Source organism: Schistocerca piceifrons, chromosome 3, assembly GCF_021461385.2.
Source record: "Schistocerca piceifrons isolate TAMUIC-IGC-003096 chromosome 3, iqSchPice1.1, whole genome shotgun sequence".
NCBI lineage: Eukaryota > Metazoa > Arthropoda > Insecta > Orthoptera > Acrididae > Schistocerca > Schistocerca piceifrons.
In genome coordinates, this window is record NC_060140.1 from 811007487 (window position 1) to 811024293 (window position 16807).

Here is a 16807-nt window from a genome sequence, read left to right on the forward strand (position 1 = left end):
AGAAGGGAAGGCAGAAAGGTGGAAGGAGTATATAGAGGGTCTATACAAGGCCGATGCACTTGAGGACAATATTACGCAAATGGAAGAGGATGTAGATGAAGATGAAATGGGAGATACAATACTGCGTGAAGAGTTTGACAGAGCACTGAAAGACCTGAGTCGAAACAAGGCCCCCGAAGTAGACAATATTCCATTGGAACTACTGACAGCCTTGGGAGAGCCAGTCCTGACAAAACTCTACCATCTGGTGAGCAAGATGTATGAAACAGGCGAAATACCCTCAGACTTCAAGAAGAATATAGTAATTCCAATCCCAAAGAAAGCAGGTGTTGACAGATGTGAAAATTACCGAACAATCAGTTTAATAAGTCACAGCTGCAAAATACTAACACGAATTCTTTACAGACGAATAGGAAAACTAGTAGAAGCCGACCTTGGGGAAGATCAGTTTGGATTCCGTAGAAATACTGGAACACGTGAGGCAATACTGACCTTACGACTTATCATAGAAGAAAGATTAAGGAAAGGCAAACCTACGTTTCTAGCATTTGTAGACTTAGAGAAAGCTTTTGACAACGTTGACTGGAATACTCTCTTTCAAATTCTAAAGGTGGCAGGGGTAAAATACAGGGAGCGAAAGGCTATTTACAATTTGTACAGAAAGCAGATGGCAGTTATAAGAGTCGAGGGACAAGAAAGGGAAGCAGTGGTTGGGAAGGGAGTAAGACAGGATTGTAGCCTCTCCCCGATGTTATTCAATCTGTATATTGAGCAAGCAGTAAAGGAAACAAAAGAAAAATTCGGAGTAGGTATTAAAATCCATGGAGAAGAAATAAAAATGTTGAGTTTCGCCGATGGCATTGTAATTCTGTCAGAGACAGCAAAGGACTTGGAAGAGCAGTTGAACGGAATGGATGGTGTCTTGACGGGAGGATATAAGATGAACATCAACAAAAGCAAAACGAGGATAATGGAATGTAGTCGAATTAAGTCGGGTGATGTTGAGGGTATTAGATTAGGAAATGAGACACTTAAAGTAGTAAAGGAGTTTTGCTATTTGGGGAGCAAAATAACTGATGATGGTCGAAGTAGAGAGGATATCAAATGTAGACTGGCAATGGCAAGGAAAGCGTTTCTGAAGAAGAGAAATTTGTTAAAATCGAGTATAGATTTAAGTGTCAGGAAGTCATTTCTGAAAGTATTTGTATGGAGTGTAGCCATGTATGGAAGTGAAACATGGACGGTAAATAGTTTGGACAAGAAGAGAATAGAAGCTTTCGAAATGTGGTGCTACAGAAGAATGCTGAAGATTAGATGGGTAGATCACATAACTAATGAGGAAGTATTGAATAGGATTGGGGAGAAGAGAAGTTTGTGGCACAACTTGACCAGAAGAAGGGATCGGTTGGTAGGACATGTTCTGAGACATCAAGGGATCACCAATTTAGTATTGGAGGGCAGCGTGGAGGATAAAAATCGTAGGGGGAGACCAAGAGATGAATACACTAAGCAGATTCAGAAGGATGTAGGTTGCAGTAGGTACTGGGAGATGAAGAAGCTTGCACAGGATAGAGTAGCATGGAGAGCTGCATCAAACCAGTCTCAGGACTGAAGACCACAACAACAACAACAACAACACTTGTGAGGAACATGTCCTGCAGTTTGTGCCATACATTTTTGTTACACCATATATAAAAGGCATCAACAGTGTTGGATGTTGCGTGATCATTGTCGAGGATACAGAGATGCCGCGTGCTATTGTTAGACAGCGTTATCAGCTCCTGATCGACGAAGCTCTCCAATCCTGATACATTAGGTACGCCTGTACCACCACGTACAATAGCGACTGTTAACCAGCCATTACCATGGGAGAAGGTATCATTCAGATCAATACTAAAGTTTAATCTGCAACCACAGAATACGGCGGGTCCATCCAGTAGAGAGTGCGCGGCGACAGACTTGATAGTATTCTTTTTCTTGTCGGCGGCCGATGTTGTTATTTCAACGTCTTCAATTGTTTTATATATTGATGAAAGGAGTCCAATTGTGGGTCTGAATTTGGTCGGATATCCGAATCGTGCAATATCCAGATCTGTGGGGCACTCGTTTGTGACAGTGGATCGACGCTGGAGTGCATGGGAACGTGAGATGGGGCATATTCGAATTCAAGCTTCCAGTTGACCCCGTCTGACCAGCACAAGGGAGGTTTGCCATACTGTGCACCAAGCACGTCGTAACGTCTTTAAATCTGCACGACCATCTGAGAATATTTAGTGGACTCCCTGCAACATTGTGTCATCCCACACCATTGATCAGAGGCCATCAGCAGCCCTATTGCGGTGTTACCGCCCATGTGTTGACTTAACACCGTAACAGAAACAGCAGTGTTTGAAGTGGTGCTGTGGCTGCGCGGTGTGGACTGCGTCACAATATGTTTAGCTATGAATCTGAATTCCACACCATTCTGGATAACCATTGTTGGGGAGTATGGCGACGACCTGGGGAGAGGTCTCTTTCTTACACTGGTTTGGAAAGGCGCAACTATGTTACCCATGGCGTCATTGTGTGGGGAGCCTTCTGGTCACAACTTGTAGTGAATGAGGTAACAACTGATAACACAGTGATACGTCACGGGCCTGCGTCCTCTTGTACTACCTCTTATGTGACGGTATCAAGGTGCCATTTTTCGACAAGACAGTACTCGTCCACGCATGGTACATGTGTGTCCAAAATTTCAGCGTGATGTTGAGATACTCCTATGGCCAGCAAGATCTCCACATCTTTCCCCAATAGAACATGTGTGGACCAGTTCGGACATCAACTCCGTCCTACTGCCAGTATCTGGAATATCAAGGAGCAGTTGACAACAATTGTGAGCCAGCTGGCCTGTGGAGAGTACATGACGGCTTTATGACATACTTCACAGTCGGAGCAGTGCATGGAGAGTGTGCGACGTCATATTGGTAAGAGTGCTCATACTACCAAGTTCTTCGTAATGTCGGCTGGATTTTGTAATCACTGAACTAACGTCACATACTCTCTCTCGACCTGTGCAGTTTCATTTCGTTCCATCCTCCTCTTCTGGGTGCTTCACATTTTTTTGTCAGGCAGTGTAGTATCTCTCTCTCTCTCTCTCTCTCTCTCTCTCTCTTTCTCTCTCTCGCCTGCCCTCGCTCCCTCCTTTCTCCCTCTCTCTCTTTCTCCCTCTCTCTCTCTCTTTCTCCCTCTCTCTCTCTCTCTCTCTCTCTCTCTCTCACACACACACACACACACAAACGCGCCCGCGCACACACCTGCGATGGTTGGGGTGGGGGGGGGGGGGGGGGGGGGTGCCTGTGTAACCGTCTGGACCTGTGAGCCGTGCCGGCAGCTCATGTACTGCGAGGCGTGGGCAGCCATTCATCAGAACTTGCTCCCAGCACCGCGTGGGCGTCGGCCGACCGCGCCACTCAGCCCGATAGCCGTGACCGCACGGGCCGACCGACCACAGCCAGCCGGCCGAGATGCACTGCTCACCACTGTGCATTGTGCCGCGGCCGATGCGAGAAATGAGCTACAAGCACCGCCTCGAATACGTAATGCCGCGGCAAGAGCACCCAATCCGGCCGGTCGTGTAGCCCGTAAATAAACTGCCAAATCCGAACCCTCAACCACTGGGGACTGCCTTACAGCTGCCGCGCTGGTCCTTTCCTGAGTCTTAAAAACGTGCAATGAAACCGCCAAGTACAGCCATCGAAGATGTGCACTCCACAGAAGTTCAAAATCCAGGGAGACAGTTTTATCACTCGTAACCAGTAGAGATCATAAATGGAGAGTACGAGTCTAGTATTGAGGGTTGCTTACCTTAGAAATCAAGGCGCCTCTGTTACGACGGTGCTATATGAGCTTCATACGTTCCTGGTGTAGTTTCGCGAGCATGACGCTTCTGAGAACTGTGTCATTACGGTCGCATCCTACTTGCGTGCACACACTTCATTCAACCTGTAAACGTCACTATAGGTATTCGGATTTAGGTTATGACATGTTCGATACGCCTGCCATCATTGGCTATGATGTGGCGCAGACGAATAGCGAAATTCTGCATGACCCGTTGACGTGTCTGAACATTGATGCTGTCGATGACCTCCTGAATGGCTGTTTTCAGTACAGCAATGGTTTGGAGTTATTTCTGCACTTCTCGTCTTTAATATAGCCCCACAAAAAGGGGTCGCATGTGTCCGGATCCGGAGAATATGGGGGCCATTCGCGGGTCGTTCCAGTGGCCTCCTGGTACCCCAAAGCTTGAATGCGGTCCCCAAAGTGCTCCTCCAGCACATCAAGCGCTCTCCTGCTTCGAAAGGGTCGAGCTCCGTCTTGCATGAATCACATCTTCTTGAAATCGGGGTCGCTTTGGATAATGGGGATGAAATCATCTTCCAAAACCTTCACGTACCGTTCGGTAGTCAGTGAGCCATCAGGGAATATCGCACCGATTATTTCGTGACTGGACACTGCACAACACACAGTCACCCATTGAAGATGAAGAGATTTCTCGATCGCGAAATGCGGATTCTAAATCCCCCAAATGCGCCAGTTTTGCTTATTGACGAGCCCATCCAAATGAAATGGCCGACGACAACAAGGCGCGTGCGCATGCGCACAATAATTCCCATAAATGCCCCGCGGCCAACTGTGCAGTTTGAACGTCCTAACGCAAACAGTCCAGAAGTTATGACGATTTTATTTCATATAGTTCAGTAGTTGTCAACCTGTACAAGCTTTTTAAATAGGAATTGTTTTGTAGCAGAGTTCGATCGGTTACTGGACTGTAACAGACGCGCAAAAATCAGTTGAGGTAAATCTGATCTCTCCCAAGACACTTTCATAACCTGCCAGGACTTTCTGGTATATTAATGATTTTTTTATGACCCGTATCACATAATGTTTCTTATTTGATAGGAAAGACGTCAATTCAGAAGACTAAAACTAACCGGAATAATAAAGTCGTGTTTATAACCGAACGTTGTCACAGAGCTGTCTACAGTGTCCGACAAAGATCGAAATGGAAATATTGTATGGACGTTAATAATACTCTGTAGTTAACTTTAATTTGGAATAAGTAACTGAAACGGTATGAAATTTGGGCCTCAGAGTAATTAATTACGGTCGCCATCTTATAAGAGAGCAAAAGTTACTGTTTCTTGACGACTGAACTGAAATTTAATTCATAATTAATATTGTAAATGAAGGTAGTAGAGGGTCAAACATGCACAAACGCGATTTTGAATGCAAAATCCACGTGTGACAAAATGATGTTAAGATTTAGAGATGCATTTAAATTACTTGCAATTACCAAAACGCAATAATGGCTACTTATTAACAATATACCACGCGAGATGTTCTGAATGACGTCAGTCCTGCAATGCTATCTGTTGTCAGGTTTTGTGGAGCAAATACCCACGACTAATCACTGTTTCTTAATAAACGTTAGCTCAGAAAAGTTCTAATGACTTCATTAACTAACAACAAACAATATATCCAGACAAACAATAAATATTATAAATGTCACTTTAGTCGAAATAGCGTAGGGACTTCACTTTGTCAGTTATTTCCATTACTTTTACTTTGCTGCGTCTTTACTTAGTTACTAATTGGATGCAATGGAAGCACTGCAACACAAAATGAATTTTAATTACTATTGTATATAGTTTCGGTAACTACTTGATTTAAGTTAATTGCAAACGTAATTCTTTTCTCTTCATTCAGGTATCTTTATCTCTTTCACTAATGATTCTCTCGGTAGTAATGATGAAGGGATAGGATCCTCCTGATGGTTAATGAATTGGGATAACCAGTAGCACTCAAAATGTTTGTAGTCAAACTAAAAAGCACTACAATGATCAAGGTACTGAAACTACGACACTGGCAAGTCGCGTACCTAACTACAAACATAAATGGCTTGATCTTACTTTGTGGCATGTTGCAGCTGGTGCGACGTAATGCATTTTGTAACGACCATTATTGGCAACAGGCTATTCTTTAACAACGAGCAACTTTTAATCATTTTGGCCACAGAGTACTCTTCCTCAGATACCAATACTTCTTACGTGCATTGTACTGTGGCCACATAATGTGCTTCCTCATCCATTCGCAACGCCTTGCCATGCTTAAACACCATTTCGAGTCCACCCTCCTTTACGCCCTTTAGCACCGCCACTTTGCGTCCTCCTTTCACCACAGAAGACTAGCAACTCTCTCTCTCTCTCTCTCTCTCTCTCTCTCTCTCTCTCGCGCCCCCTTCCCCTCCCCTCCCCCCCCCCCCCACCCCACTCCCCCCTTCTCACTTGTACTGACTGCACGCGTTCGCGCCCAGCGATTCTTTGGCTTCTATAGAACACGATCTTTCCTGACATAACCCGAATTTCTACAAAGTTATTAGCACATTTTTCAGTATTCGTTTTCGTAATAACTATATTACAGTTTTTAAATTGCGAATACTGGCAAAATTAATAAAGTTCGTACGTATACAATATGTTACTTTGAAATTACAGAATTAACTGAAAAATTATTAGCACTGTGTTGTTGCACTATATGTTTACCTAAACGGTAAGTAGCACTAGAGATGAAACAATCGGTTTTCAGTTATATCATGTTTTTTTCACCCCAGTGGAACCTGGCTTTTAAAACCGCTCAGAATAAGCGGTTTCTGAAATAACTGATTTTACGTTTCTTACGCCTATTATTTCCTGTAATAAACATAGGAATAGAACAAAGATTGAAAAATTTTGTCTCCCTCCGTTTCACGATAACAGAATAAAAAGACTGAAATAGGTAAATAAAAGAAAACTTAGTCCGTCCACCGTTCGCTGCTTTTCTTGAAAAATGGTAGGTGGTTAAATACTACAAAATATCACCGGTATTCCCTTATTGATCCTAATTTTTTGAAACTCTGCTCAAAATTCACTTTGTAATCGGAGATCATACCACTTTTTGGCATTACGGATAGTCTGTGCTAAAGGCTAAAAAATGGCTCTGAGCACTATGGGACTCAACTGCTGAGGTCATTAGTCCCCTAGAACTTAGAACTAGTTAAACCTAACTAACCTAAGGACATCACAAACATCCATGCCCGAGGCAGGATTCGAACCTGCGACCGTAGCGGTCTTGCGGTTCCAGACTGCAGCGCCTTTAACCGCACGGCCACTTCGGCCGGCTCTGTGCTAAAGGGTGAAAACTGAGGTTGAAGAACTCTGTTTTCCGTGTTATTTTGTCCGTTTCCAAGAGCTACAATCAGATAATGGCATATTATGTAGACACAGGCAGCAGATCAACTATTTTTTATTTTTATTGTTTACTGTGAATGAATTATGGTGAAGTTTTTGATATATTACTGTTACCAATAAATTCCTTTCTATTTTATTGTTTCCTACATATGGCAGACAAATCTTCAATCTTTTAAAGCAAATGAAGCATTGTACTTCACTGATACGTCACTTTGTAAAAATATTTCCAAACTAGGGTTGTTGCCATTCTGCAGTACAACGAATGTCCGGCGGCGACAGCGAGAAACTGCCGTATAGACCAGGTGGAAGCAAGTCTTTTACTCTGCACATACGCGGTACCTTAAGACACGACACTCGGCAGCAGAGAGATTATCATCTCAGCAATGCTGTACCAGTTCTTATGCAATGTGTTTGTTGTCCTTTTCTGCCGGAGTTGTTATTAGAATAGCACTGATCGTTTTCCCCATTTTCTATAGTAATGAGATATACTTCAAATCAATGGAAATTTTATAACCATTCTGTATGAAATTTACCCCCAATTTCCCTCCCACTTTATAGAAAATATTTGTATTACCAAAGCTATGTACCCCAAAAGTGTTACCCAAGTTAAAATGGTACGCTAACCTTTGACTACACGGAACCTAACCTGAATTGAACGGTAACCGGTCTGAATATAACTTGTTTTTTCATTAAATGCGCTGCTGAAATATGACAGTTATCTGGCCCTAATCAAAATTTCCGCTTGCCTCCCGTCTTGACAACATTATTGCACATTTCTCGAAAGTACAACAACAAACAGCAAGCAGCAGTGGCTAAGCTAGATTTCTATTTCTAAATAAAATTTCCAACTGTTGCATACCGCATGTGGTAATGCGTAATGATAAACAATGGGGTGGGGAGAGTAACTGTTCCTATGAAAATATATTCCAAGACAACGATTTTAGAACGAAGTATATATTCAAAAAGATAGAGTAAAACTTCGCGTGCTCTTCACACACAACATAGGTCTTAACAATACCATGCTTAACAAAGTGAACAATGATTTAAAATGGGTACGATGTTAACAGTGAATTTCTGTAAAAACCAAACACTGTGATCACTTTATATGTTAATGTGCTACTCAGGGAAGAGAGCTGGTCCTTCTTCACAGCTCTCAACAAGTGAACAAAGTTAACTAGCTGACTATAATCATTCCGACAAACCAGCTGCGCAGTGCTGCAGTATTATCTTATACTACTTTGTTCAAAAAATAATTACGTTATTCAATATTTACATTCTTTTCGCCTTTCAACACAATCACATTCAACCTTGTTGTCCTTTACAATAAACCTTTCATCATGTAACAGAGACAATCGCAAGTCAACACAGCATTACTGAATACATCCATCACCCACTACACTTCAAATAACAATGTATCAGACTGCGCAGAGACAACGACTGTCCCACAAGAAGACCAAAGATAGTTCAATACTAACATAACTCGCTCTCGCTCTCTCTCTCTCTCTCTCTCTCTCTCTCTCTCTCTCTCTCTTTCCTTCCTCCGTCCGTCCCTCCCTCCCTCCCTGACATCCACATCGATATCTTACAAAAATTGAAATGACATGCCCAACTACTTCTTTAAGAAGGTTTATTTAAAAACGAAAAGTTTTAGCACTCTTGCTATGGTTAATGGATATTTCGTTTTTTTTACTCGCTTACTAGTAAAAAATAAAAGAATACACGTATTATAGCCGAGACCAAATAAATACCCAAAAAATGCCGCTTGATCGGAACTGACATACTGGAATCGGTTTTAACCGGCCGGTTTTCCCCACCCCTAACTAGCACACTGTCAGTTTCCTATTCACCTGTTCCACCCACGGGAAGAACAATTGTCTGTACGAGCCAGAAACACTCTGCTCTCACCTTCGTGGTCTTCTCGCGAGATGTAAGTAGAAGGAAGCAATATATCGGCTGACTGTTCTAGGAACGTACACAGTCGGAATGTCTGCCTAATCCACCCGCAGAAACGCACCGCTGGCGACGCAGAGGGGCTCGCGTCAGCGCTTAGCGCTCGGTGGACCGACGCGGAAAGGTATCGCCGGAGATCGGCGGGCGCCGAGTCGCTCGTTAAAACGGCCGGCCGGGCCATACATCACGCGGGCCTCGGGTTGGCGCCTCCGGTGCGTCGATTAATCTCCCGGAGGGCCCGCGCTGGCGCAGGCGGTGGTGCAAGAGAACGTGTGTCTGCCGGCGGGCGGTCGGCGGCCTGCGCCTCGCCTCGCACCTCACAAAGCGCCAAGGACGTCTGCAGACCGTCACGTGCCATGGTCACGTATTGTCTGCTGCCTAAAGACTCAGGATCCTAGGCACACGTTTGTTAAACGATTTTCCTGACGTTTCGCCAGCACGAGTGGTCGGTATTGTTAAGAGGGGGCAGTATGCGTTACAATGCTTTCAAAAAATCCTTATAAGAGTCCGAAGTTTTCAAGGCAATGTAACTAAATTTGGCACAGTTGTCAAGGAAAGTTACACTGAAGCGCCAAAGAAACTAGTATAGGAATGCGTATTCAGATACAGAGATATGTAAACAGGCACAATACGGCGCTGCGGCCGGCAACGCCTATATGAGACAACAGGTGTCTGTCGCAGTTGTTGGATCGGTTACTGTTGCTACAGTGGCAGGTTATCAAGAGTTAAGTCAGTCTGAACGTTGTGTAGTGAACAAGCAGGCATAGCAGCTCTTCTCCACAGCGAGAACCTGCGTGTCGGCGAATTTTGTTACGTGATCGCTCTCATACTGCGCGTCCTCTGTCACAGCCGACAAGTAGGGAAATCGGCCGTGGAGGAGCACTCGCTGTGTGTTAATGTACCAACTTGTAATTTATTTGTAATGACACACAGAGTGCAATTTGCAATTTCGTTACTGTACCGGCTGCACCTTGGCTGCCAGCTTCGTTCCTAGTTGAGTTCAAATTGCTGACAACAAGAGAGAGTTTTTCGAATCCGAGCGTAGTCATAAATTGTATAAGCCACGGGATTCACATTTGTGACTAGCGGCGTTTATACCGCTGTCCGAGCATCCTGATTGTTTTTGTCTTATTTCAGCTAAATCACTCCAAGCGAATTCTGTAACAGTTCCTGCAATGAAGCCACGACAGTTTCCATTCCTACCTGTGTTGTCGTGAGTTAGTTCTCCGACTGTAATGACGTAGACGTCAGCGGTACGTTAAACACTGTCCTTTATTTCGCCTTCTTTCAAAAACTGACTGTTATCCAAGCCTATTCGTATCCATGCGACACTGTAGGTACAACGACCTTATCTTGTCACTACAGTCCTCTGTTCCTAAATCGAGCATTTGGTAGATTGCCCATTATTTTCTTTGTGTAGGATACAGTCCAACAAAGGTGGATTATAAATATTCCTCCTTTCCCCGGCAGTTACTTGTTGAGGTGAGACACATGGGGCAATATATTACTCACCACATGAGCCATTAAAGCGTAGACGATAATTTTAAGCCGCTAGACGGACATTAACTTCGTATACATTTTGGTCCCCTTAAAGCGCGGGACGGCGGACCTGTGTTACAGAGTATACCAGTGCCCGAGCTACATGCAAAACTGCCGACCGAGGTGGCCGAGCGGTTCTAGGCGCTACAGTTTGGAGTCGCGCGACCGCTACGGTCGCAGGTTCGAATCCTGCCTCGGGTATGGATGTGTGTGATGTCCATAGGTTAGTTAGGTTTAAGTAGTTCTAAGTTCTAGGGTACTGATGACCACAGAACTTAAGTCCCATAGTGCTCAGAGCCATTTTTTTACATGCAAAACTGTTTGCCTGTTTTCTGCATAGTATTCTAATTGCGTTTCGTATTGACAGAAAACACAAAACACGCAAGTCTTGTCTTTGGGTTCGGAACTTCCTCGGGGATGCTGGTTATGAAGATAGTGTCACGGGCCTTACAGGAAATATTCGAGACTAGCCGAATTGCGGACTGCGAATATTTCTTAGTATCGTAAAACGTGCCTACCCCTCTCCCCTCCCTCAAACCTTAGCTGTACACCAGAAAGGATGAAGCGAGAGAGATACAATGTTACGTCCCATTCAATCGCAACGGAATAAGCTGGATATTTTACTCCACATCGAGGGTGGCGTCAATAGATATGAAATGGGATCTCGAACGCGTTAACGGTGGGAAAAGATATCGACCGTTATGGTATTTAAATAACCACACCAGTATTGGCGTCAGGTGAGTTCAGATAACAGTGGAAAACCTAGCAAAGTGGGCTGTCATCTATACGCCGGTCTTACGACTGGTGATTAATTCTCTTAAACACACTCACCTCCATGCCACGTTCTGCGCTCCCAGTGAGGTTTGCTAATTCTCTGTCAGGTTGTTGAGGGCCAAATAGCGGTGCTGATTTATCTGCAAAGAGTTTTTTTCATTCTGTAGTTAGTAACTGTCTCCCTATTAGTCGAACTCGTGAGTGTGCATTGCTGGACTAGCACCCTTTGGAGACTTAGTATGACAGACCAGGGCCCAATTGCTTTTTAAGATTATTTGCAGAAAAAAACTTTCACTTTGCATAGATGTTCAAGCGGTACGTATTGGAGAAGAACGGATACGGACACAGTGGGAGAGAAATCCGAAATTCTTCCAGGCAGAAGGTATAGGCCCAGCAAATAGAACGCCGACGAGATACCGCACAAAATCGACAGGATGTTGGCTCGAGCCGGCCTGAGTTGCCGTGCGGTTCTAGGCGCTACAGTCTGGAACCGAGCGACCGCTTCGGTCACAGGTTCGAATCATGCCTCGGGCATGGATGTGTGTGATGTCCTTAGGTTAGTTAGGTTTGATTAGTTCTAAGTTCTAGGCGACTGATGACCTCAGAAGTTAAGTCGCATAGTGCTCAGAGCCATTTTTTATTTTTTTTTTTTTGGCTCGACTTAACAGTAAATGCGTTATCCTTTCACCTCAGGAAACGAGTGCATTATTAGGTACGATGAAAGATGGTTTGAGGCTCCGTAAACGAGCTGTCCGCCGTATTCTGTTCTAATGCGCTAAGGCATACATCGGCCAGACTTTGGGGACAGTCAATGAAGGTGCCAAGAACGCAGGTGAATTCGAGCAACCAACAAAATCTGCGATTTCGGGACCACTGCATAGTCGTAAGGGACTCAATAAATATGAAGAAGTGGGAGTACAGAGACAGACCTCATCGTATCGGACTGCGTTCTAAAGAAGGCTGTTGAAGAACGAGTAGTCAACAGGCTGGTCAACAGGGACAGTGGCTTCACTCTCAGTGAAGCGTGGCACCCAGTGCTCAGCCATCCGCAGTCTCAACGACGGCCGAGATCGACTTTTACGCGCCCGACCGATGCGGCAAGAGCACTGAGGAACCGGCGTTTGCGCCCAGCATCTCCTGCCCCCCCCCCCCCCCCCCCCCACTCCCTCCACCCTCCCATCACCACCACCACCACCATGACGTGCGGCCTGGTAGTGAGGGAACAGGTGTTGAGCATTAAGAGTATAATAAAGGAGGCGCGATGTAATGAAAAAGGTCATTGTACAGGTATGACCTGAGGGCAAGGTACGCTGTCGAAATATCGTCTTTGGGAAGCGTCTGCACCCGACTGAACACCCAAGAGCAATACGAACAGTTTATTAATTCATTTATACTGCTAGGCCTCACCAACGGCAGGATTTCGCGAGCTTGACGCTGATGGATCGTAATCTGAACTTCTCGCAGTAGGACTGACAGCATTATCATCTTAGACGGCATTGAACGAACTACGCAGTGCACTCCGGTGACCATTCTATAGCCGCGTGGGGAGGCCGTGCGGTTAGAGGCGCCTTGTACCTGATTGCGTGGCCCCTCCCGCCGGAGGTTCGAGTCCTCCCTCGGGCATGGGTGCATGTGTTGTTCTTAGGGTAAGTTAGAGTAAATAGTGTGTAAGTCTAGGGACCAATGACCTCAGTAGTTTGGTCCCTTAGGAATTCACACACATTTGAACCATTCTACACGTCGCTGAGAATTCCAGCTCTAATCATCCACATACCAGTCGATGGTGTGTACGTCTATGAAATTACATTGTCTTCTGGCTGCTTAACTTCTTTTGTCAGTCAGTGTAATCCATAATTAAGAATTCTATGTTGATCTATTTAGTGGGTGAATATAATGGTACGAAAACCAACATTCTTAACAAATGGTTCAAATGGCTCTGAGCACTATGGGACTTGACATCTGAGGTCATCAGTCTCCTAGAACTTAGAACTACTTAAACCTAACTAACCTAAGGACATCACACATCCATTCGTATCAGTGTTTGTGCGAATTAAGTGTGTGTTAGAATTTCCATTTTAGGCTCATTTTACGTATGTAATACTTGAATTTCATCCCAGTTCAGTAGCTCTGACATAATCTAAAAATCAGTGTGTTTACTCTGTCCTCCAAGCTTTTCAATGAGATATAAATTATTGAAATGTAATAACTAAACATATATATGTTACTTTTGAAGTCAAGTGTTTCATCAGAGTATGTATCGATTTGTATTTTTGAATAGTTCGTTGACTTTTTGGATTTCCACACAAGACGTGGTCGTTGTCGAAATGAATCAAATATTAGCCACAACTGAATTCCTTCTTAAGATATTAGCTTCAGATATATAGACGTCAAAGAGATGGTTGTGATTACCATTCGTCTGAAAACTTTCTTGCCTTTGTCAGTCCGCCAGACCAGAAATTGAACATAATTAATTTATGTAAGTGTAATTACCAAAGACAGTATTGTGATATGTATTTTTAGATTTCAAGTTTTATCTGCCGACATTTGTGTATACAAAACTGACTGAAGTACTCATACCACAGTCCGCTTCAGTATTGTAGTATCTGATACATAACCTACAACTGTACTGTAGTATCCAATACACAGCCTACTTCAGTGTTTTAGTATCCAATAGATGATCTAAAACGTTATAGTGTTCAGAAATGTTAATTACCTACTCAAAACCATATGAAAATGCCAAAAACCCGAAGAGACACTCCATAAATCGGAAAATAAACATGTTTCGGATGTTGTACTAATTCATGGTATCGATCTCTATATTATAATACAATAGAAGCAGTTACTTTTCAATCCGCCAGGGTAGCCGAGCGCGCTAACCCGCTGCTTCCTGGACTCTGGTAGGCGCGCCGGCACGAATCGAATCCGCCCGGCGGATTAACGACGAGTGCCGGTGTGCCGGCCAGCCTGGATGTGGTTTTTTGGCGGTTTTCCACATCCCGCTAGGTGAATACCGGGCTGGTCCCCACGTTCCACCTCAGTTACACGCGGCGCAGATATTTGAAACACGTCCGCACTATTTCACGATCTACCCTAGAAGCAGACAGTTGGGGTACACTGATTCCTTCCTGGGGGGTACGGGGTGGCGGCAGGAAGGGCATCCGGCCATACCCAACGCTTACATTGCCAAATCCGTTGTAACCATGCCGACACTGCGATCGCTGCGGGACTATGGCGTAAGCGAAAGAAAGAAAGAGGCAGTTACACTTCAATAGGCCCGACGGCGAAATTAGATAATTTCGGTACCGAGTCGTCTTTGGCTGGAAGAAGGAGCGGAAAATAATACTGTACACCGTACACTGACTTATGAAGTGCAGCTGTAGGTGTAGCCATGAGAAACAGTTAGAGTGTATGGAGAGTGTGTTCCAACGGCTGGCTGACTGGTGCTTTTCCTGTCCACAGCGTGCGACTGCCACCCGATCGGGGCGTCGGGCAAGACGTGCAACCAGACGACGGGACAGTGCCCCTGCAAGGACGGCGTGACCGGCGTCACCTGCAACCGCTGCGCCAAGGGCTACCAACAGAGCCGGTCGCACATCGCGCCCTGCATCAGTGAGTACTCTGCTCGCAGATCCTGCTGCTACATGTTCGTCCAATAATGCATGCGGGTGTGTCACAGCAGCAAATCATGCTTCGATCCTGCCTCCCACTGAAATTGTGTGTCCCGTTGGTGCAATGTCTCTTGCTAAATCTTGGTTTCTAGTTTGAGAAGCACAGTCCTCACTTCTTCTAGCACCGCCACCAAGACACATACTTTTCATCATTCCTATTTTGTTTACATGGTGCCGTAGACCAAAGTAATGAGAATTCATCGCAAAGATTTTGACCTACGGATCAGAAACTGCTCTATCCCATAAAAATTCCATTGTTGTTGTTGTTGTTGTTGATGGTGGTGGTGGTGGTGGTGGTGGTGGTGGTGATTCCTACTGAACCGGTATACTTTATTCATCCCTTGCTATTCCTATAAAATTCTTTCCCCACACTTCCTTCCAATACTGAATTTATTAACCGATCCTTTGTTTTAGCCACGTTGGGCCACTTATTTTTCTCGCCAATTTTGCTCAGTAACTCATCATTAATAAGTTTCCTTTAATTTAAGTCTATAGTCACAAACTTTTTGTTAACAGATTACCGGTTTCGGTCGTTAATGACCATCATCAGATCTGTTTCATAAAAACAAAGTCCTAATGAAATAGATCTGATGATGGTCATTAATGATCGAAACCGGTAATCTGTTAACAAAATGTTTGTGACCATAGACCTAAATTAAAGGAAACTTATTACATATACGGGTCACTGTTTTTTTTTTTTCGCGACGATGTCGCAGCTTGTGAAACTCATCATTAGTTGCGCTGTCTACCCATCTAACCTTCAGCATTTTTCTGTGGTGCCACATTTCCAAAGCTTCTATTCTCTTCTTGTCTCAATTGCTAATCGTCCACGTTTCACTTCCGCACAAGGCTACGCTCTAGAAAAACGCCTTCAGAAAATACTTCTCAACATGCAAATTTATATTCCGTGTCAACAAAAAAATGGCTCTGAGCACTATGGGACTTAACATCTGAGGGCATCAGTCCCCTAGAACTTAGAACTACTTAAACCTAACTAACCTAAGGACATCACACACATCCATGCCCGAGGCAGGATTCGAACCTGCGATCGTAGCGGTCGCGTGGTTCTAGACTGAAGCGCCTAGAACCGCTCGGCCAAACTGTCCGGCTCCGTGTCAATAAACGTCTCTTCTTCAGAATCGATTTCTTGCCATTTCCAATCTTCATTTTGTATCCTGTCTACTTAGGCCATCAGTTATTTTACTGCCCAAATAACGAAACCCGTCTACTACTTTTAGTGTCTCTTTTCCTAAACCAATTTTTTCAGCATCTATTGATGTAGTTCGTCTACATTCCATTATGCTTGTGATCTTTTGTTCGTGTTCACCTTGTATTCTGCTTTCAAGACACTGACCATTCCGTTCAACTGCTGTTCCAAGTCCTTCGCTGCCTCTGACGGAATTACGATGTCATCGGTAAACTTCAAAGGTTTTATTTCTTCTCACTGAACTTGAATTCCTTCTCCAAAGTTTTTCTGTAGTTTTACTCACGGCTTCCTAAATGCACAGACTGAATAGCATCGGGTGTAGGCTACAACCTTGTGTCACATCTTTCTCAACAACTACTTTCTTTACATTTCGAGTCTGTTTCCTGTGCAGAGTGCCAAATAACCAC

The 16807-nt window shown here is 44.3% G+C and overlaps 1 protein-coding gene across 1 annotated transcript in view; it reads left to right on the forward strand.

Moving 5' to 3' along the window:
• LOC124787980 (netrin-3-like) overlaps positions 1-16807 on the forward strand; it is a 433009-nt gene that overhangs the window by 297381 nt on the left and 118821 nt on the right. Inside the window, exon 2 of the mRNA XM_047254997.1 lies at positions 14985-15134. Within this exon, the coding sequence (XP_047110953.1) occupies positions 14985-15134 (150 nt within the window). The remainder of the gene's footprint in view (positions 1-14984; positions 15135-16807) is intronic.